Source organism: Balaenoptera physalus (assembly GCF_965194825.1).
Source record: "Balaenoptera physalus genome assembly, chromosome: 19".
NCBI lineage: Eukaryota > Metazoa > Chordata > Mammalia > Artiodactyla > Balaenopteridae > Balaenoptera > Balaenoptera physalus.
Genome location: NC_138900.1, coordinates 54,018,901 through 54,040,135, shown reverse-complemented (window position 1 = coordinate 54,040,135; position 21,235 = coordinate 54,018,901). Strand labels below are relative to the sequence as shown.

The following is a 21,235-nucleotide window of genomic DNA, read 5'->3' as shown; positions in this document are numbered from 1 at the left end:
AGGACCTAGAGGAAAGTGGAGGATTGCTTCAAACCAGCATGTGAGCCAGATCATACTGGCTCATGTGTGCAGGTGTCAGACTGCCCTTCATGGCCTGAAGTGACTGCAAATCATGTCCCAGGCCCTTAACGGCAGGCACATTGTTTCCCCACGTGCCAACCTGGCACGATTGACTTCACTAAAGCCTTTTGGGGGAACGTCTGAAATATTGAAGAGGTAAGGTGATTGGAGGTAGTCTGTTGTGATTCCCATGTCTGGTTCTCGAATATATGGAGTCAGACCAACTCCCTCCCCGCCAGCTCCTGCGGGTCCTTTGGTCGCGGGGGTGGTCTCTCTACTCTCCCCCGCTGCGTGTCTGTTGGCCAATCCACTGCTTATTAGCGAGTCTTCATGGAGCGCTTTGGGAGATGAGTCACAAATCCACTGGTGAGCCCCTGGTTCAGAGCTCTCGTCAGCGCGCCCTGGTGAGGAAGATGTCCAAGCGATGGGCTTAAGTGATGGAGGTGATTCATGGGTTTGTTTATCAACAGTCCCCCGTCACCCCTCATTACTAGGATAATGAAGCCCGGATCACAGAAAACACAGGCTTCACAACTGGTTCTGGGATCGTGGGGTAGATGGAGGAATGTGTTTTTACAAAGTGCTTCAAATCTGAAATCCTTCTCTTAGTCATTCCCTTCCTCAGATGGCATCAGGGGTGATTTTCAAGTCTGTCAACAACATTCTCAACTAACATCACCCCGGACTGGATCTCAGAGCAGCTGTTCTGTGGTAGAAAAAATAGTGGCCTTGGAAACAAGAGTCATGAGTTCAAATTCTGGTGACCTCAGGAGAAGTCACGTCATCTCAGCCTCCGTTTGTGTGTAAAATGGACAGGCTACTAACATCATGGGGACTGTTGTGGAAAGCAAATAGGATGGCCACATTTGTGATAAGGGCCTAGGCTCATTCCATGCACATTTGTAGATGTAACGCAATAAATATTGATAAACAAATACATATGGGCAAGTTGAGACCAGTCCAAAAGGTAAAAAACAATAGAAGGGATTCAGAAAAGACTCTAAGAATTGGTAGAATTCTCCTTGGCCCAATCCTAGGAAACACACAACCCACCAGAAAGCCGTTAGATATGCGAAGAGGCTTCAGATGCCAAGATGATTCATCACTGATTAGGGATAAGGAAGAGCTCACTAATGGAAATACTTAATAAGCAGCACCCCAAACGAAGAGAAGCTCTGAGAACTTCAAGAGAACCTTAGATTTAAGTTAGGCAATGAAGGCCCAATAGAACTTTTGAAGTTCTTTGCCTTTTTAGTAGTCACATTCATCTAGTGGACTATTTAAATGACCCCTCAACTATATAGACTTTCTCTTCACATTCTTCCTACCCTAAAATCAGAGTGAAAAGCATTGTAGAATTTCCAGTTTGTCTTTAAAGAAGAAAATGAGCGATCGCCTTTGCTCTGGTGGAGTGTCTAGAACTTATTGGGGGCCCCTGCAATAGGTTGGGCTTATTAGAAGCTGCCTCAGTGAAATGTTGGGGCCTGAGTTCTCACACCTGAGTGATGGAAATAAGTCCTCACCCTTCTGATAGACTTATGGTTTAATCCATCTCAAAGGCAGACGGGCATGTTTACTTATGTGGTACAGAGCACATCCATATGTTCTGTTTCCCTTTGAAAATTATGTGATTGAGCCTCAAAGTAGAGAACACTTAGGGCTTCCCTGGTGGCGCAGTGGTTAAGAGTCGCCTGCCAATGCAGGAGACACGGGTTTGAGCCCTGGTCCGGGAGGATCCCACGTGCTGTGGAGCAACTAAGCCCGTGCGCCACAACTACTGAGCCTGCGCTCTAGACCCCGCGAGCCACAACTACTGAGTCCACGTGCCACAACTACTGAAGCCCGTGCTCCTGGGGCCCGTGCTCCGCAGCAGGAGAGGCCACTGCAATGGGAGGCCCATGTACCGCGGCAAAGAGCGGCCCCCGCTCGCTGCAACTGGAGCGGGCTCGCGCGCAGCAACGAAGACCCAACACAGCCAAAAATAAATAAATTAATAAATAAATAATAAATTTTTAAAAAGAGAGCGAACACTTAGATTTGGAGGAACCCTAAAAAGGGAAAGGGTGCAGCCCTGATTACTCAGAGCATTGGTTCAACCTGGTGCCATGCCTGCATATTTGGGGTGCAGAATGATTCCCCACCATCGCTGCACCGAGAGGGTGAGAGATCCACGGTTTGCAGGGGACCCAGCATCAAAATCAGCGCCCTTTGTCTTTCTGCAGATGTCAAAGAGTGACAACTTTGGGGAGAAGATGAAGGAATTCATGCAGAAGTATGACAAGAACGCAGATGGGAAAATCGAGATGGCAGAGGTGAGTCCTAGTATCCTGCTAAGAGCTACACGGGAAGGGCCGTCGGTTGCCTGTGCCTCTCCCATGCACAAGAGTCATTCTAGGGATCCGAGTGAGGTGGTGGTCTTGAAGCCCCACCACCACCCCCAGCACTCAGGCTGATGAAAGAGAACAGATGGAGCTTTTCCTTTGACTCACAAGGAACGAGGAAGCAACAAACATTGGCCTAAGACAGTGATGAAGACTTTTAATGCTCTCAGGGTCCAACAGGTACTATAAATGTGTGATGAGCTCAGTTTAAGACAGAAGAGAGGGTGAAGTTTGCAGAACAGGAGAGTTCATGCCCCACCTAAAGGCATCCAAAGGTGTGTGTGTGTGTGTGTGTGTGTATATATATAATTTATATATGTAGCATGTATAATTTATATATATTAATATATACACACACATACATTCATATGTGTGTATTGATGTGCATAGATATATACATATTGTTAAAAGATAAACTGAGGCATATTAAAAATTTTAAGAGTTTATTGGAGCAAAAATCAGTTCAAATGGGCCAGCACCAAACCTAAAATAGTTAGGAACACTCTACCAATGGGAGCTAAGGGAAAGACGTTTATATAGAAGAGACAGTTACAAAGCAAGGAAATTATTTGATTGGCTAGAGTGTAAGTGGCTGCATTATTCAGGAAAGCCTAGTTGGCTGCTTTGGCTGTTTGTTTAGACTTTGGTTTGCTTATTTAGGCTACTAAGGCATTAAGGCTGCCTCAGTCTAATGGCCTCCTTGTTTAACAATTTATATATACACACATACACTTATACAGACACATATACATGTGCATGTGTGTGCAGGCCTAACCAGACACCTCTGGAAATCAGTTTGCAACCCATGGTCAAGTGGTCCAGAATGATGACAGCGGCACACAAAGGAGGGCAGAACTCCTCCTGGGGTGGACTGGTTGCCATGGTGCCTTAGGTCAGTGCCCTGGAAGGAGAGACTGAGACAGAGATTCGTGGGTAGGATTTCAAGAGAAGGCAGGAGAGAGCAACAGGAAAGGGCAGAGGAAGAAGCCAAGCAAGCGTGTGGTCTCAGCTGGAGCCTCTTCTTGGTCTGATCTCATGGGGGGCTCTGGAGTGTGGATTGCGCCACGGGGTTGGCCCCACCTTGAAGCAAGGGGTAGGATGGTCCTTTGTACCCCTATGTCAATCAGGCGTTGGATGCAAGCTGCCCCCTCCAGGATGGGGGTCGGAGGGGAGGATGGCTGGGGCAGTTTGGTGGAGGGCAGTTCTCCTGCAGGGGGCAGCTATGAGCCACTAGCGGTCATCCTTCACAGCAGCTGAGGGATGGGCTACCAGCCTAGTTAAAGGTGATCTGTGAAAAGCACCAAGACCATCCCCTATAGATGCCTAAACTGCAGGCCTCAGAACATCCTGACTCAAATGGGCTTAAACCAGGGGTTGGCAGGCTTTTTCTGTAAAGTTCCAGACTATGGTCAGTGTTTTAGGGTTTGCAAGCTGTAAACCCTGCCTTCTTCAACTCTGCCCTGTGGCACAGAACCACCACAAACAGTATGTAAATGAAAGGGTGCTGCCATGTTCCAATACAAGTTTATTTACAGAAACAGGTATTGAGCCAGATTTGGCTCATGGGCCATAATATATTGACTCTTAGCTTAAACTATGAGAGGCTCCTAATGAGAAAGGCCATGAGAAGGATTGGCTCCTGGTGAAGGAGACCAGGTCTCCAGCCCTGCTTCTCGGCAGTTCTCTTGGTTCTGTTCTCCACCCCAAAAACGGCTTCATCCTCAGGCTGGTAGCAAGCTGGCTAGAGCAGTTCCAGGCATCACATCCAGATGCAGAAGGGGCCCATCTCATTTGGTCCCTGATAAGAATAAGGAAACCTTTCCCAGGGGTACCCGCAGTAGACCTCCCCTCACATTTCATTGGCCAGGAGTAGGTCACACGTCTAGCCATAAGCCAATCACTGGCCAGGGAAATGGGATTATCACATCTAGCTGAGACTAACTAGGATTTGCCTGTGACTCAAGCATGCTGGGAGCAGAGAAGAGGGGAAGGCCATTGGGGGGGGGCAGCCAACAGTGTTAGCAGCACAAGAGTACTTGCAGTTTTTTAAAAATTGGATTTGTTGTAGTATAATTTACATATAATAAGCAGTATCGATTTGAAGTGTAAAATTCCATGAGTTTAGACAGTTGTATACAGCCATGTAATCACCACCACAATCAAAATACGGCATCTCCATCACTCCCAAAATGTTCCTCTCTCTGGTCAGGCCATCCTGCACTAGCAGCGACCAATCTCAGATTAGTTTGCATTTTCTAGAATTATATGTATGGAATCAGCTATTAAGTATTCTTCTGAGTCTGGATACTTGCGTTTTAAAGTGGCACCACTTTCTGTCCCTCCAGCTGCTCATACCCAAAGGTTTGGGGGTGACCCAGAAGCGCTTCTCAGAACATCCTTCTTCCCCTTCGAAGGGCTGCCAGCCCCTGTTCTCAAGGAAGGAAGCAAAATGGAGCAAAATGTGACTCCCATGCTGCCTTGCCACTGGCTGTTTTCCATCCTTCCTGCAGGAAAGTCTGCTTCCTGGCAGGGCTCTCCGTAATGTTACTGTTGCTCTCTGATCCCCACAGCTGGCGCAGATCTTGCCGACCGAGGAGAACTTCCTTCTGTGCTTCAGGCAGCATGTGGGCTCCAGCACCGAGTTTATGGAGGTGAGACCAAGGCGCTGCCTTCTCTCTTGCACATCGGGGCCTGCCTTTCTCTCGTGTTCAGAGCCAGGCCCACCCAATGCCTGGGAATGGTCCCTGGAAGACACTAAACCCCTTTTGAGTAGCTCAGCTACTCAAAATGTGATCCATGGACCAGGAGCATCAATGTCACCACCACCTGGGTGCTTGTTAGAAATGCAGAGTCCCTGACCCACTGAATCAGAATCTACATTTTAGCAAGATCCCCAGGTGACGTGTGTGCACGTTAAAGTGTGGGGAATAAGGTGAGAGGTAAGCTTGCGTAAAGTACCTTTGGAAAATAATGTGTACACACCACTTCCCATTTGGGTATTTGCCATAGATATTTGCATATTACAAGCTCTGAGAAATCCTGCAGTAAAGAGACCTGTTTCACTTGGTTTGCCTCCAGCATCTTTCATATTTTCTTCTCACTCAATAGCATTAGTGTTCCTGGAATTCAGAGTTCCAAGGAGCATTCTTGAGAAGGAAGGATTTAGATACCATTCTAAAACTGAAAAAGCCCAGTGATAATTCCATTTTCCAGTATCTTTCAGGTTTGGTCTTTGACTGTGGTCCGGGCTTCACTGTCCATCTTTAAAATGGATGTTGCCATCTTTGCAGTAGCAATTCTTTGAGATCCTCATGGGAAATAGGACATCCAAACTCAAGTGTCTTTTGAGTAACATGCAATTGATAGATTGAACCATGTGAAATTGCTCATATTTAACCATTCTTTATTTACAAAAATTGGAAATTCCATATGGTTTAACCAAATATATTACTAATCCTGATGTCCAGCAAACTACCAGTTATTTTTTGCTATTTTTCTGGGGCTCTGCACCCTAGCCATTCAATGTATGTGTCCCTCAAGGTGAAATTCAACCCATACCACCCCCCTACACACACACACACACACACACTGCCTGCCGTGATAAATAATGACTAGCCTTCAACACAACTCCAGTCGCCATTTGTCATGTTAAGTCCATTTCTAGCCACCAGTAATCCCCTGTCCCTGATTCACTGCTTAAAAATGACTGGAGAGCTAGTCCAGAAATACACATGGCAGTGAGTTCCCCACACAGATAGAAAATCAGTTAGAAATAATGGATTCTTAGGGCAGAAGACTCATTTTTTTAAGTGGTAGCTTGCCTAAGCATCAGATATGGATTTAATTTTATTGTGCTTTAAAGGATTTTCTCCAGTTTTTTCACGATGGCAAAATTCCATAAGCTGGTCACTGACATGCTGGATTCTGTTCTTAGTACCCCCTCTTGCCTGTCTAGGAGGAAAAGTCCGCATATACATACAACTTGTCAGGGTGCTGCTTTTGTGAGTGTCAGTTTTTCTGTCTGTAGAAAAGGGAGCGTTTATACTTGATTACTCCTTTCCTGATAGGGAGGCGGCCAGAGATTGGCCTCCCTTCCACCTATGATCAGGAAAATGGGGATGACAGCTTGCAGGGGGCAGAGATGCTTAAAGAGGAGGGGAAGGAAACCCTCTCTCTCTAAATCATCAGTGGCTTCTCTCTGTGTAGTTGATATGGTTCCATATTTTACCTGCCTTTATCCTTTAAGCCCCAGAATAACTACTGAGCCTATACCACCCCCATCCCACAGGTTTCCTGGGACCCCATCATCCTACAGGACCATCCCCTCCTGGGGTTGTCCATTCGTTCCATCTTTATCAGCTGGAAACATGAAATGGCCCCTCTGTAGCCCTGAAAGGTTTGTGCTGTCAGATGCTTCCATCCCACTGCTCATCACAACATTTTAATTTCTAATGTTAGTGACACCTCAGGATTTCTTTGAGATTTCACAAAGCCCAGGTCTCTTGAACTCTTTTCCTTGAATGGGAAGAGAATAATGACCATACTTTGTGATGGCTGAGCACAAAGTATTGGATGGGAAGAGAAGTCCAGCGTGAGAGCGTGGAGCTGGGGGTGGATCCAGGGAGGGAGGGAGAGAGGGAGGGAGGGAGGTCAGACCTGCTAGGATGGTCTCACTCTGAAAGCAGCTGGCTGCTCTGCTTTCTGGGAGGACTGGGGTCCCTTCAGGTTATCCTCCCCTGAGGCAATTTAGGGGGTGTCTGCCTTTTTCTCCCAGTCAAGACTCAACCTAGATGAACTAAATTCCAATACACTAAAGGCATGCAGGTGGTTGGTGAAGTCATATTTGAAAATCTGCACATATTTCTTTGTGCTTACTCAAGGGCGGGCTTTCGGAGCATGGGAAGGAATAGTCTGATGGAGCTGGGCATTTTCTTTCCCCAAAGAAAGAACTCTCCCCTAATCAAAAATCATTTACCCAAGTTGTATGTGGAAAAAATCTACCTTTTTATTGGGACTTGCTCATGTCTCATAACTTTTTAAAAAATCAGGATCAAATTTTTTGAGCCACTACTATACCATGAGAATTACACAGCCTAGTTTGCTGGTATGGAAGAAAGATCCTAAAATATCTATACATTCTCACACTCCTCGCAATAAAAGGGGGACATGCCATCAACAGACGAACGTGTGGTACATACATATAATGAAATATTACTCAGCCATAAAAGAGGAATGAAATAATGCCATTTGCAGCTACATGGATGGAGCTAATCATACTAAGAGAAGTAAGTCAGAAAGAGAAAGGCAAATACCATATGATATCACTGATATGTAGACTCTAAAATATGACACAAATGAACTTATCTACGAAACAGAAATGGATTCACAGACATAGAGAACAGACTTGTGGCTGCCAAGGGGGAGGGGGTTGGGGGAAGGATGGATTGGGAGTCTGGGACTAGCAGATGCAAACTATTATATATATAGAATGGATAAACACCAAAGTCCTGCTGTATAGCACAGGGAGCTATATTCAATAACTTGTGATAAACCATAACAGAAAAAATATACGTGTGTGTGTGTGTGTGTGTGTGTGTGTGTCTATATATATATAATGTATATATCTGAATCGCTTTGCTGTACACCAGAAACTAACACAACCTTGTAAATCAACCACAATAAAATTTTTTTTTAAAGTGGGGGACATGATGTGGAGAAGTTGAGGAGACAGGAGATCAAATTTGGGAAAAGAATTAGTGCCTGCTGACTCTCAGAAAATCAAGTGTTGCTGGTGTCTAGCTGTGCTGTTTGGAGCTGAGGGAGAAGGGAATAAAAATCAAGGGAAGAAAACTTGGAAGAAAATCTAAGAACTGTGATCAGGCACCAAAATAGACCAAAGATTAGGAAACAGGGTTCTCTGGGCCTTTTGTCACAGATACACCCACTCCCACCCCCCACCATGGTATTCCCTCCTCCCCACAACATAGATTGGGTTAAACACTGGGGTTTCAGGACAGTTGCATTCAGGACCAGATTTTTGCAGGACCATTGTATTAGTTAACTATCGCTGTGCGTCAAATTACCCCCCAAAATTTACCAGCCTAAGGCAACATTTATTATCTCTCAGTTTCTGTGGTTGGAAATTTGGTAACAGCTCAGCCAAGTGGCTCTGGTTCAGAGTCAAGATGTCAGCTGGGCTGCAGTCATCTGAAGGCTTGACTGGAGCTGGAAGATGCACTTCCAAGATGGTGCACTCACGTGGCTGTTGGCAAGGGGCCTCAGTTCCTCACTACATGAGCCTCTCTGTAGGGCTGCTTGAGTGTCCTTACGACGTGGCATCTGGCTTCCTCCAGAGTGAGTGATCAAAGAGAGAGAACAAGAAGGAAGCCTCAATGTCTTTATGACCTAGGCTTGGAAGCCACACACTGCCATATCTGCCGTGTTCTATTCATTAGAAGTGAGTCACTAAGTTCAGTCCACATTCAAGGAGAGGGGAACTAGGGAGGTGAAGAATTGGTGGACATTTTAAAACCATTCCTACTGTTTTTCCTTGTTTCTCCTGTGTGATGTCTGCTCCTGCTCAGATGGCCAGAACAGAGAGGAAGGAGGTGGTCAGACCCGTATCACCTGCTGAAGCTCTGCTTCTCTTTGATCCCCCAGATGCTGTGGTCAGCAGGCAGTTCTCTGGTCCCTCACAGGGACCCAGTGCATGTACTGAATAACTGGGGCTCAGATCAGAGCCCAGAACGAGTATGGAACAAGATCCAGTGATGGACCGATTGTCTAGGCCTAGATCACATGCCTACCCCTGGAGATGGGTCAGCCCCTCTTGAACCAGGTGGACTGAGCATGAGAGAGGGGTGGTTTCCTAAAAAAAAAGGGGGTGATGCTTTTTATCAGAAAGATGGGGGAGTGGCCTTGGGACAGTCTAAACAAACTGATTACACTACCAATTCTGTTCCACCTTCAGACATGGCTGCCATATGCATCGTGGTGGAGGGGTAGAGGACACAGTACAATGAAGAGTAACCAAAGCCTGCTTCTGCCCCTTCCAGAGGGTTCTTACCCTTGCTCCCAACTCCCACGCAGAGAATGAGAAGCTTCCAGAACAGTAGAAGGACACCCAATATACCCACAGCAAAAATGGGATCCAACAGATCATAGTGCTAGTTCTGGTAAAAATCTGCCGGTTAACACCTTAGAAAACCATAACCCTGGTTACAAGATGATCCTGAAGCCAGTTATAGTAAGGAGACCTTGTCCCAGCAGGGTTTTTTTCTTCTCTATGTGACCTTGGCCAAGATACTTTCCCTTATTTCTTCATCTGCGACATGGAAGGGACCGGTCTAGACCATCTCCATGTCCCCATCTCACTGTAATATTCTTGAATATCAAGACCCAGCCTGGCCCATTAAAGGAAGATGGAGGGAAGCTTATAGGTGTGGATAAATCTTTGTGAATAGGTTGACATTCCCATTGCAGGCTTGGCGGAAGTATGACACAGACAGAAGCGGCTACATCGAAGCCAACGAGCTCAAGGTAAGATGAGCCTTCGAGAGGGCATGGAGGGTGCAGAGAATGGGCCTGAGACCAAAGTGGTGGTGGGTTTAAGGAACCTGGGGAGGGAGGAGAGGGTGGGTGAGGAATTTGGGTGTGTGGTCTGCTTAGGGATACTCAGGCCCGGCTCTGAATGGTTGGACATGTTCAGCCATGTGAAATCAGCAACACAGAGCTGTAGGAGTTCAACCAGTTCACATTCCTCTGCACGTCAGTGCCCAGGACAGGCATCCTCAAGGCATTCCAGCAGTTTGGCCTTCTGGCTTGCACGTCTACCCCTAAATTCCTCTGGACCCAAGGAGTCCCAGGCACTGCTTAGCATGTGTCCTGGGCTCTCTGAAGAGCCAGAGCCAGTTTCTACTGCCTGGCCTATGGGGTGAGGTTGCATCCAGCCGCTCCCTCCCCCTTCAGGGTTACTCCACAAGCATTAAGGGGTGAGGGAATTGTAAGGGCTGCAAGCTATGCAAATGATGGGCCCTGGAAAACAGTGTTGAGTGACTGTCTGAAGGAATAGGTAAGTGAGTCAGGGACAGACAGCCTGAACTGGGAGCTCTGAAGAGGACTTTGGTATTCCAGGGATTCCTGTCTGACCTGCTGAAGAAGGCGAACCGACCATATGATGAACCTAAGCTCCAAGAGTACACCCAAACCATAGTGAGTGGCTGAAAGTATCCCTCCTCCCCAGGGGTGCAGGACATGGGCCCCAAATCAGTGGGATTTGGGGTTTGTGGGGTCGTTAGTTGGCTGATTCTTCAGGCCCAGGAGAAGTGACTCCCAGTGGCAGCCAGCAAGAGGGATGCTAGTTCATGGGCCCTGCACCCTCTCTCTTGAGGTCCCCACTCAGCCAAATGCTCCTGGGCCAGTGTAAGACTGGAGCATCTGTTTCCATGACAGCCTCCACAGCTCCAGGAGAGGATAAACTTGGAGAGGGTGGGCCTTTGGTGCTGGTCTGCTGTCTTCTGCGGCCCTGTCCCTGAGAAAGGGGGAGGGGAGACATGAGCAAGTCCCTGCTGTCTCCCCAGTGACCGATTCAGCCCATGCTGGTCCCTGCCACCAGGTGACCTCAGAGGACGCATGAGCATACTCCCCCATCCTCCTTCCTCTCCAGTACAGGGGATGGCAGGCCAAGGTCCCACATGAGAGAAGGTCAAAGCAAATAACCCAGGCACCACTTTCTGTCCCCAACAGCTGCGGATGTTTGACTTGAACGGGGACGGCAAACTGGGCCTCTCGGAGATGTCCCGGTAAGTGCCTGCCCTCACTCACCCCAGCATCACTTTTCACAAGATCCCTGCAGATCATCCCTGTGCTACCGTCCCTATCACCAAGATCAATCAGTGGGGAAGGTGACAGGTCAGGTGTCCTGAAGCGCAAATCAAAGTCAGATCAAATCATGATCATCATCACAATGTTCCGTCTCCCTCTTTTTAGAACTTTCCACTGACACCTGATTATAAAGTGCTCAGAGATCGTTTCCATAACTACAGATGCTCCTTCTGCATCCCCTCCCCCCAGGTCCGAGTTGTTCTTGCTTCTGCTCTGTCTCCTAATCGCTGCTCTAACATTCTCTTTCCAGACTCTTGCCTGTACAGGAAAACTTCCTGCTTAAATTTCAGGTAAAATAGCCTCTTTGCTTTTCTTCAGTTCCTCCCTTCCCCTCATCCCTCTGAGCTCACCCTTCCTCAACACACACACACACACACACACACACACACACACTCTGCAGGGCTTTGGCTTCTGTCTTTAATACCTTGGGCCTTCCAGGGCATGAAGCTGACCTCGGAGGAGTTCAACGCAATCTTCGCATTTTACGACAAGGTAAGACAGAGGACGGTGTGGATGGAAAAGCAGGAGGCCCATTCCAGCCCCCCACCTCCCCCCAACCCCGCCAGAATGGCTCGCCTTGGTCCTTAGGAGTAAACAAGCTGTCGGAGCAGCAATCTGAGCCAGGCAGTTTCTTCCTGTCCCTTTGGATTCCCTGCAGCATCTTCTGCTGTGTGAGAAGATAACTGTCCTTCACAGTGTGTGGCCTGTGGAACCCAAGGTTTTGGTTCCTTAAAAGTACAGGAGAGAATAGCTCATGGAAGAGGGTTATGCCTGGAACTAGGGTGTGATTACGTTGTTGGTACCCAAAGAGAGGAGGTGCTCAGTACTGCTCCCCTGGTGCCAGGTCATAATCTTGTTGTCTTCCTAGGAAGTGGGGAGTGAGAGGCCCTCCGTACCAATGTCGCCCCTCCCTTAGCTGCCCCTGTGTGGGTGACTCCAATGGTCTTCCTTAGAACTATAGGCTTGGGGGTAAACTTTAAATAGCCCAGTGTTCATACTGACATCTTATTGTGGGATTCGACACCCAGGGAGTTAGCGAAATGCTTCTTGAACCTCACTTACAATTTCAATGCAAATGAAAAACACCAGAAGGGAAGGTTACCAACAGTTTGCCCTGGACCCTCCTGTTCCTGCAGTGACTGGTAAAGTCAGAAGTGACACGTTATTTGGGCACCTCTTTTGCTCAGAGTAGAGACCATTAGCAAAGCTAGACTCTGGTCGGAGGTCGTGGGGCCTGAGTTCTGAGGCTCTGTGCTGACCCTCTGCTCCCCGCCAGGACGGAAGTGGCTACATTGATGAGAATGAGCTGGACGCCCTCCTGAAGGATTTGTATGAGAAAAACAAGAAGGTGAGTGGCTGAGCCCAGAGGTGGGGTGCTGTCCTGGAGGTGGGATGGGGGTGGGAAGGAAGGCCGAGGGGTGCATTTTGCTCCTCTCTGATCACCCCCTAACAAGGCAACGGCAGTTTTTTGGTTTGATTTTTTTCTGGTTGAATTGATTGATTTTTTTTTTTTTTAATACACATAAAGAAGTTTGCCATCTTCACCACTTTTAAGTACAGTTCAGTGGCATTAAGTACATTCACACTGTTGTGCAACCGTCGCCACCATCCAGCACTCTTTTTCATCTTCCCAGAATGAAACTCCGTAGCCATTAAACAATAACTCCCCCTTGCTGCCTGCCCCCGGCCACTGGCACTCATCATTCTACTTTCTCTGTGAATCTCACTGCTCTAGATACGTCATACAAGTGGGATAATACAGTATTTGTCTTTCTGTGTCTGGCTTATTTCACTCAGCGTAACGTCTTCAAGGTTAATCCGTGTTGTAGCACATGTCAGAAATTCCTTCCTTTTTAAGGGTCAGTAACATTCCACGGTGTGTCTATCCCACATTTTATCTGTCCATTCCCAGGCAGACACTTGGGTTTCTTCTACCTGCTGCCTGATGTAAATAATGCAGCTGTAAGGCCACGGCAGTTTTGATGTGGCCCAGTTCTTGGAATTGTCCGCCACATGGCCAACAAAAAAGACTTTTTTACAGGAACCGGGAGATGAGTCTTGGCAGCGTTTTCCTCTACCTCCTGCAAAATGTCTTTCTCTGAGAAAATGGTTTTGCTGCTTTCTTTAATTAGATGAGGAACGCTCTATAATTCCTTGCGTTGTCTAACTGCCTGGGCGGTCAGGCTAGAGCTAAATATAATGCTCAATTTCAGGGCAAAAAATTCATCACAGCCTCTGAGTCTATCTGTCTCCCTTTCCAACTGCCTTCCGACTTCTTTCTCCTGAATATCATCCTTCATTTCTTTCACCCTAAATTTATTTTTTTTCTTTACACTACCTACAATTGCTTTTTGAAAGAGGCAGAAAACAAATTATAAGCAAGTACTTCCTAGGAAGACAGGAAGTACTCACCAAGTGTTTGAACTCGGCAAACTTTTTCCTGGCACCAAACTCTAGGAGAAAACTATTTGTGCATCCTTATGTGTCCAAGGAATGTTGCGCACCGTAATGGAAAATATCTTTAACTGTAATTGTATTAATGAGGCATGATTAGTCTCCATATGACCCTGCTTTATGCCTGAGGCTGATGGGCCTTGAAGGCAGGCATTAAATCTTGGGAGAGACCCGAATCTCCTGGTCATCATCTAACTAGGCTCTTTCTTGATTACCACAAAAGACAACTCATATGGCTACACAGCTTGACTCGAGATGTGGAAACAAAAAAGAGTCAGGTGTTGGAGCTAGGAAACAACTCTGAAGGTTAGAGAACAAGGATATTAATAAAATTGTTTACCCAGGAGCCTTCCACCTGTACTAAGCTCCAGATTTAGCACATGGGGATTGAGTGAATGTATCAGTAGAGAGAGCTGCATGCTTGTAAATAACAGCCCCTGAGTTGGGAGGGGAATGGCCATTTTTAGGTGAGCCCACATGGCAGATGCATATGCCTTTTTTTTTTTTAATAAATTTATTATTTATTTATTTTTGGCTGTGTTGGGTCTTCGTTGCTGCGTGCAGGCTTCCTCTAGTTGCGGCGAGTGGGGGCTACCCTTCATTGCCGTGCGCAGGCTTCTCATTGCGATGGCTTCTCTTGTTGCAGAGCACAGGATCTAGGCGTGCGGGCTTCAGCAGTTGTGGCACACGGGCTCAGTAGTTGTGGGTCGCGGGCTCTAGAACACAGGCTCCGTAGTTGTGGTGCACGGGCTTCGTTGCTCCGCAGCATGTGGGATCTTCTCGGACCAGGGCTCGAACCCGTGTCCCCTGCCTTGGCAGGCAGATTCTTTACCACTGCGCCACCAGGGAAGTCCGCATATGCCATTTTGATGGTGCCTGCACGGACAGTGATTCGGTTTCTGAGCAGATTAATGTTTGAGGCTCCTGAAGGACAGGCTGATGGGCTCAAACTTCGACATTTCCTAGCACTCCTAAGACAGTTGCAACTTGCTAAAGCCATCCTCAGCTTCAAGCAATACTTCTAGACACAGAAAGTAAGCAGCCCCCTCTGTCCATTCTGCTAAAACTCTTGATGCCACACTGAACTGGAGGGTTTTGTCAAGCTCAGGCTTGATATATGGGGTCACTTCCTTAGCTCCTAATTGAGTGGTAGGTCGCTCAGGCACACCCCGGTGTTATGGACTAGGTGACGTTTTTTCCAGGAACTTCACAACTTTAGTGAAGATTCCCCTCAAAAAGCTAGAGATGCTTGCAAAGTGCCTTGGGGCCGGGTGGTGGCACAAACCCAGGAATCAGTAACGTGAGGGGATGTCACCAAAGGATGCAATAAAAGACTGACCTTGGAGCACTGAGGACACGTGAGCCAAGTAAAGAATTACTCAGGGGACTAAGACTCTATATGGCTGTAGAGTTGGTCCCATCCTTTAGCCAATACCTTAGTCTTTACACCTCAATTTTCTCATTAGCTGAATGGAGATAATGACCCATCAGCCTGGAAGGGGAACTATTTAAAAAATATATATATATATATCTGCCGATATGCTCAATACAAAAGGAGGAGGAGGAGGAAGAGGAAGGAGGGAGGGAAAGAAAAAGACAGTTGTTTAGTGATTTTCCTATGTTGATGATGACTTTGCTCTATTTCAGAACTTTTGGCTATTTCCACCCAAAGCAACACAAGGCATGTGGGTGTTGGTTTTCTGTAAATGTTGGCCTACATTTTATATGAGACTATGGGCATATGTTTGTGGGTCACCTGTCCTAGTGCCCCTCAAGGCCACAGGGAGCCAGTGAGCAAGCAGTAGGCTGGTAGGCTTGCTGCTGGAGGAGAAAGGAGTTAGAATCCCTTGTTTCGCTGGGTGAGGCTTTTAGGGAAGCATGATCCAAGGGGCCTGAAGACAAAACCAGGGAGTTCCCCTGGCATTCTCCTCCTCACCTGCAGGGACCCAGCAGATTGAGTAAATGGAGGCTCACTGAGGGAGAGGAATTTAGAGAAGCTATGCATAGATAATGACTGTCATCAATAGCTACTGTTTGGAGTGATGCTGTGTGTCAGGTACTGTGCTAAGTATTGTTTACATTCATTTCCTCATCTAATCATCATAACACCTCAATGAGGCAGGCTCATTACTGTACCCATTTTACAGATGAGGCAGCTGAGACTCAGAAAAGGTTGAATACTTTCCCCAAAGCAATGCAGCCAGTAAGTGAAAGGAAGAGCGTTTTTCATCCAGGGCTTTCTGACTCCAAGGCCCATGCTTTGTGTGCCTCTAAGCTACTTGCACTGAGATGGGATAAGGGAAAGGTTCTGGCTGAATGAACAGCTGGGCCGTGTAGGTGGGGCATCCTCTGAGCCTCTTACCCTCTCCCTCTCTGTCTCCTAGGAAATGAACATCCAACAGCTCACCAGCTACAGAAAGAGCGTCATGTCCTTGGCCGAGGCGGGGAAGCTCTACCGCAAGGACCTGGAGATTGTCCTCTGCAGTGAGCCCCCCATGTAAAAGGGGGGATGGGGGCTGCTTCTCCACCTCCCCCCAAACCTGCCCCTGCTGCCCTGCCACTTCCACCCAGACCCGGAGATCCTGAGCATCCCTCCCGCTGCCCCTGCCATCTGCACACACACCAGCCTGCAGAGCAGGAAAGAAGAGATGGAGAAGGGGCTGCTGACGGGCTCCCTGGAGCCCCCTCCAACCCAACCGTGGCTGACCAGTCACAGCGCTCTGCATGCAGAGGGGCACCAACCGCATAGAAGGTGGGCGGGGGCACAGGTGGGGAGTCCCTCGTTCTCTTCGCTGTGATGCATGAGCTCATTCGCTGTATGATTTAGGCTTCTATGTCCAACAGAGTGGACCCTCCCCTCTGCCTCTCCCCCATGCCACCAGCCACCCCGAACCCCCAGGTTCCATGCCCCGCCTCGCTAGTGGTGTAGCTGTCTTCTCAGAGCTCCTTGTTCGTGGCGGGCACCGGCCCTGTCCTTGACTCAGCGTGCTCCCTTTCCCTTTGGGTTTCTTGTTTACCAAAGAAGAGTTTACAGACAATAAAAAGGAAATGTTCTCCTGTGGAAGCTCTCCCAGTTCTGGCTGAGTGGTCAACTTTCTCTCTGCCGTTAAGTCTCTGACAAAGAGAGAACCTGTTCTCGACTGAGTGGGGAGAGTGGGGGGACCACCCAACTGGGGCATAACCACTAGAAGCAAGGGTGTGGGACCCCAGGACGCTGTACTTTCCCTTGCCACTCAATGCCTTCTCTCCATCAGCCTGTCACTTCTCTACTCCACGTTTGTTTCCACATTTCTGAAATCATAACAGCAGTTATCAGTTCATTGAAAGTTTACTAAATGTCAGGTATTATGCAAAACAGTTTGCCTGCGGTATCTCTCTTAGTCCCTTGAGAGGGGTGCTGTGGTTGTCTCCAGCGTACAGATGAGGAAACTCAAGATTAAAGAGGTCAAGTAATGAGCCCCATGTCTTAGGGCCAGTTGGCGGCGCAAAGCCAGGGTATGAATCCCGAGGATTGGATCCACATTTTTTTTTTTTTAATTGGCCGCACCGCACGGCTTGCAGGACCTTAGTTCCTTGACTGGGGATTGAACCCGAGCCCCCTGCAGTGGAAGCACGGAGTTCTAACCACTGGACAGCCAGGGAATTCCCTGGATCCACATTCTTTACAGTAGGGCTACCAATGGCCTGTGGCAACAGTGGGACTAGGTGATCTCCACCCAGCAGGGGGACCTCCACCCAGGAGTTCCAGGCACCACGAACTTAACTTCTCCCCCCTCGAAATGCAATTTGCCCCACAGCAACATATCAGATGCCCCTTGGTATAGGGCCAGCATGGCCTTTGGGTGCACAGAACTCTTTGGGATCCTAGAACAGAGAGATACCTGATTTTTTTTAATGCTATCAGATACTGACTGTTTTGACATTACCTCATTTAACGTCCCAACAATCCTTGCGATGGATATGATTTTCAGATGAAGAAACTAAAGCTCAAAGACGTTAAGTCACTTTGGAAGTGTCCATTCGATAACCAGGAACTCACCTGGAGCAATAGAGCCCCGTGGGTCGAATATACGCCTCCTTTCTTTCCCAGCCACGCCCCATTCTGAGAGAGCCTGTCCTGTTCACCCCCTGGATGATGCAGCCAGCGAGCCACCTGACCTCTGTCTGCCTGCCCACAGCTGACGGGGCTGAGAGTGGACATCTGGTCCAGGCGGGGCCCCTAAGAGTCTCCTGGAATCTGAGGTTGAGAGCCAGGGCTGTCAGGCAGAATGTGTGGCATTGAAGCTGGGTGGTGATACAGCTTTGGGGGCGAGAGGTGGCACGACGGTGATCCAAAACCAAGCCCGAAGTGATGCTGAGAAGAGTAGGAACCAAGAGCCTGGGAGAGTCAGAGATCAGTGGAGAGAAGATGCAGAGAAAAACACAGGAAAGAAGGGAGGGAGGAAAGACAGAGATTGAGAGAGAGAGAAAGAGACAGAAACAGTGAGGGGAAGGGGAACCATCCAACAGCTCCCATGAGGCCCTGTTGCACAGCCTAATACCGATTTCCCTGCCACCCCTATGTATCCTACCAGGGGATCTCCTGTCCACTAAGCGCAGCCCCCCACCCTATCATCCCTAGTTGTCCTCGGCCAGCATCCCCCAGGATGAGGCGCTGTAGCCCAGTCTACAGCTTCACACCTGCCCTCCCGACACACACTGCTCTGCCTGGGCTTCCCCTCAAAGCCCCCGAGACAAGATGGGGTGGAGCGGTTGCCACAGCCTGGGATCCATGCAGGGGCAGAGCTGGGTCCTTTCCTACCTGGTTGCAACTCCGGGACCCAGATTTGCTGGAAAGGGAAAGGGCCTAGGAGCCCTTTCTCCCAGGCACAATCTCTATTCAGCAGAAGGGGAAACTCATGCCGTCAGGGACACTTGGTCTTTCATAAGCCCGTTTAGTTCACTGTGAATGCAGGTATCTGCCTATTGAGACAAAGGGAGAGGGGAGAGTGATGCCAAGGCCATCACAGTGCTGTGCCGTCCTCAGGGCTGTGCTGACTCTCTCCTGGCGTGTTAGGAGCCCACGCCAGGGGAACAGGGGCGTGGGGTGGCATCTGGGATTCATTCCACCCTCTTCTTTCTCTCTTGTGGGCACTAGACTTTGTTGCTGCCTGGCTCACAGGTGCGTTAGGAGCTGCTGAGATCTAAACACAGCCCTTCAGCGGAAGATCCTAGCCCAGCTCCATGCCCTTGAGTGGAATTTCCCACTCCACATAGAGCCTTGGGACCTGAGACCGAAGTCCAGAATAGAGCAGTCCCATGCAGACGCAGAGATTTCAACCTTAAAGGCAACTGTCTCCCGGGTACATTCTCCATTCACAAAATTCCCTTTGGAAAGATTACCGAAAGCCAGGCACAAACCCATCTAACTCTGTATTTTGGAGGGGGACACCTGCCTTCTACCCTAGCCTCCCAGGACCACCCCAGGAATGGCCCCGCCCCTGTGAGGTCCAGCACCTTTCTCTTGTCTTGAGTTTCTCCAGGCAACTCTATCAACAGCCCCACCTTCTAACACAAAGGTCAGCAGAAACAGGCTATGAAGAAAAAGGAAAATGCCCAGGAACACCAAGTCCAGTTAGTAAGTCCCGAGAAAGAGGGCTACTTACTAGCCACTTCCTGTGAGGAAGTGTCACACAGCTAACTCGATTAGCTGGAATTAGTTGCATCTCAGGGCCGAGAGAGCAGGCTGGTCAAATCCACAAGGTGCCAGGTCACTGGGAAGAACCCAAAATGGTTTGGACCACTGCAGTTCTTTCCCCAAGCAAAGTGTCAATAATATAATTTTCCTGACAACTACCTTCTACCACGGGTTGCATGGGGAGACGGCAGGAAGACAAAGACATAGGGGATAGGCTCGGTGGCACTGAGAGGGCATGGCCCTGACCCTCGGGGAACACATGATCCCACGAGGATCCTCCCTTTGGTGTACTTGGTGCACCCTTGAACGTGTGGCCCACACGCCCCCTTTGGCAGCAGCAACAAAGGGACTGCCCCTTCCTCTGGGAATCCCTCCCTGGCTTCCCAATGTTTAGCTTGGGTGCCACTCCCATGGGCACCTTCGTTCAATAATAAGTATCTGCTGAGTACCTTCATGGAGCTTACACTCTAAGGTGAAAAAGACAATACATAGATTAAAATGTTCATAAAGTTGTGATACATGCTCTAAAGTTCAACAAGGGAAAGAGATCGGAAGAGGGGAGGGAGGCGTTATTTTAGGTTCTCTGAAGAGGTGAAGTTCAAGAAGAGCTGTGAATGAGGTGAGGAGGTGGACCTTGCTGCCATCTTGGGGAAGGGAGTCCAGAAGGAGGAAACAGCCAGTGCAAAGGCCCTGAGGTGGCAGAGTTCCCGGCGTGCTCAGAAATGTGGTCACTGGGGCCGGGCAGAATGAGGGAAGGGGGTGAACAGTTGATGGGGCTGGGGAAACAGGGGAGGCCAGGTGGAGGCCACAACAAAAATGACTTCGGATCTTACTGTGTCAAAGGAAGCCACTGAGGGGGGAGATCATCAGAGAAGTGACATGATTTATTTTCAAGGTCACTCTGGCTCCTGTGTCAACACTAAACTATAGGAGGCAAGGGAGAAAGCAGAGGCGCCAGTTAGGAGGCTGACGCACCAGGGCCACTGAGAAACGCTGATGACTTGGACCAAGGAAGTGGTGGGAGGTGACAGCAAATAGCAGATTCTGGACCTGTTTCTAGGATTGAATCAAAAGGGCTTGCTAAGGACTGGATACGTGACACGTGAGAAAAACAGGAGTCAAGAAATGACTCCGAGGCTGCTAGCTGGAGCAGCTGGGTGTGTGGTGGGTGCCAGTAACCGAGACGGGAGAGGAGCAGGTTTGGGGATGGGTGGTGGTGGGGTAACTGGGATTTGGGACATGCTGCCTGGCATTTGGTGTCTGTCAGGACACTAACGGAAAACAGACTGCACATTCACATTGTGAACCTTCAACAAACATCCATGAGACAGACAAATGCTAGGTGCTGGGGACACAGCAGTGAATAGGATAGTCCCTGGCTGCCGAGAGCTTAAAGGCTCCTGGGCCTGAGAGATGAGGAAACTAGCAACTCCGCATGGTAAGTGGTAGGTCAGAAAAAAGCACAGGAAGAGGTCCCTAGATTGGGGGCGGGGGTGAATTCCTTGGTGAGAATGCCTGGCAGTTAAAACATTAGCGTCCACAGTGGCACCAGAGCCAGAGGAAGCCAGGCTCAACTGGGGGGACTGCAAGTCCCTTGAGAGCTGAAGCTCAGAGGGGAGAAGCTCAGAAGGTAAAGCTCAAGGACCAGACAGGACCAGCTTGTGCAGGGCTGGACACCACTCTCTTTTCCCAGGCTGCTTTGCAACTCCTTTCTTCTCCTTCTGGTCCTGGCTCAACCGTCACCTCCTCAGTGAGGCCCACCCTGATTAAACTGCAACCC

General features: G+C 48.7%; 1 protein-coding gene and 1 long non-coding RNA gene across 2 annotated transcripts in view; both read left to right on the top strand.

Moving 5' to 3' along the window:
* Window positions 1-16,851, top strand: part of CALB2 (calbindin 2) — a 28,547-nt gene extending 11,696 nt beyond the window's left edge. The window contains exons 3-11 of the mRNA XM_082439221.1: window positions 2,283-2,372; window positions 5,012-5,092; window positions 9,924-9,980; window positions 10,575-10,652; window positions 11,187-11,242; window positions 11,575-11,614; window positions 11,763-11,816; window positions 12,601-12,672; window positions 16,163-16,851. Of these exons, the coding sequence (XP_082295347.1) occupies window positions 2,283-2,372; window positions 5,012-5,092; window positions 9,924-9,980; window positions 10,575-10,652; window positions 11,187-11,242; window positions 11,575-11,614; window positions 11,763-11,816; window positions 12,601-12,672; window positions 16,163-16,279 (645 nt within the window). The 3' untranslated portion in view covers window positions 16,280-16,851. The remainder of the gene's footprint in view (window positions 1-2,282; window positions 2,373-5,011; window positions 5,093-9,923; window positions 9,981-10,574; window positions 10,653-11,186; window positions 11,243-11,574; window positions 11,615-11,762; window positions 11,817-12,600; window positions 12,673-16,162) is intronic.
* The window catches only part of LOC309649354, a 460,714-nt gene that overhangs the window by 430,150 nt on the left and 9,329 nt on the right, over window positions 1-21,235 (top strand). The gene's annotated exons all lie outside the window — the stretch shown is intronic.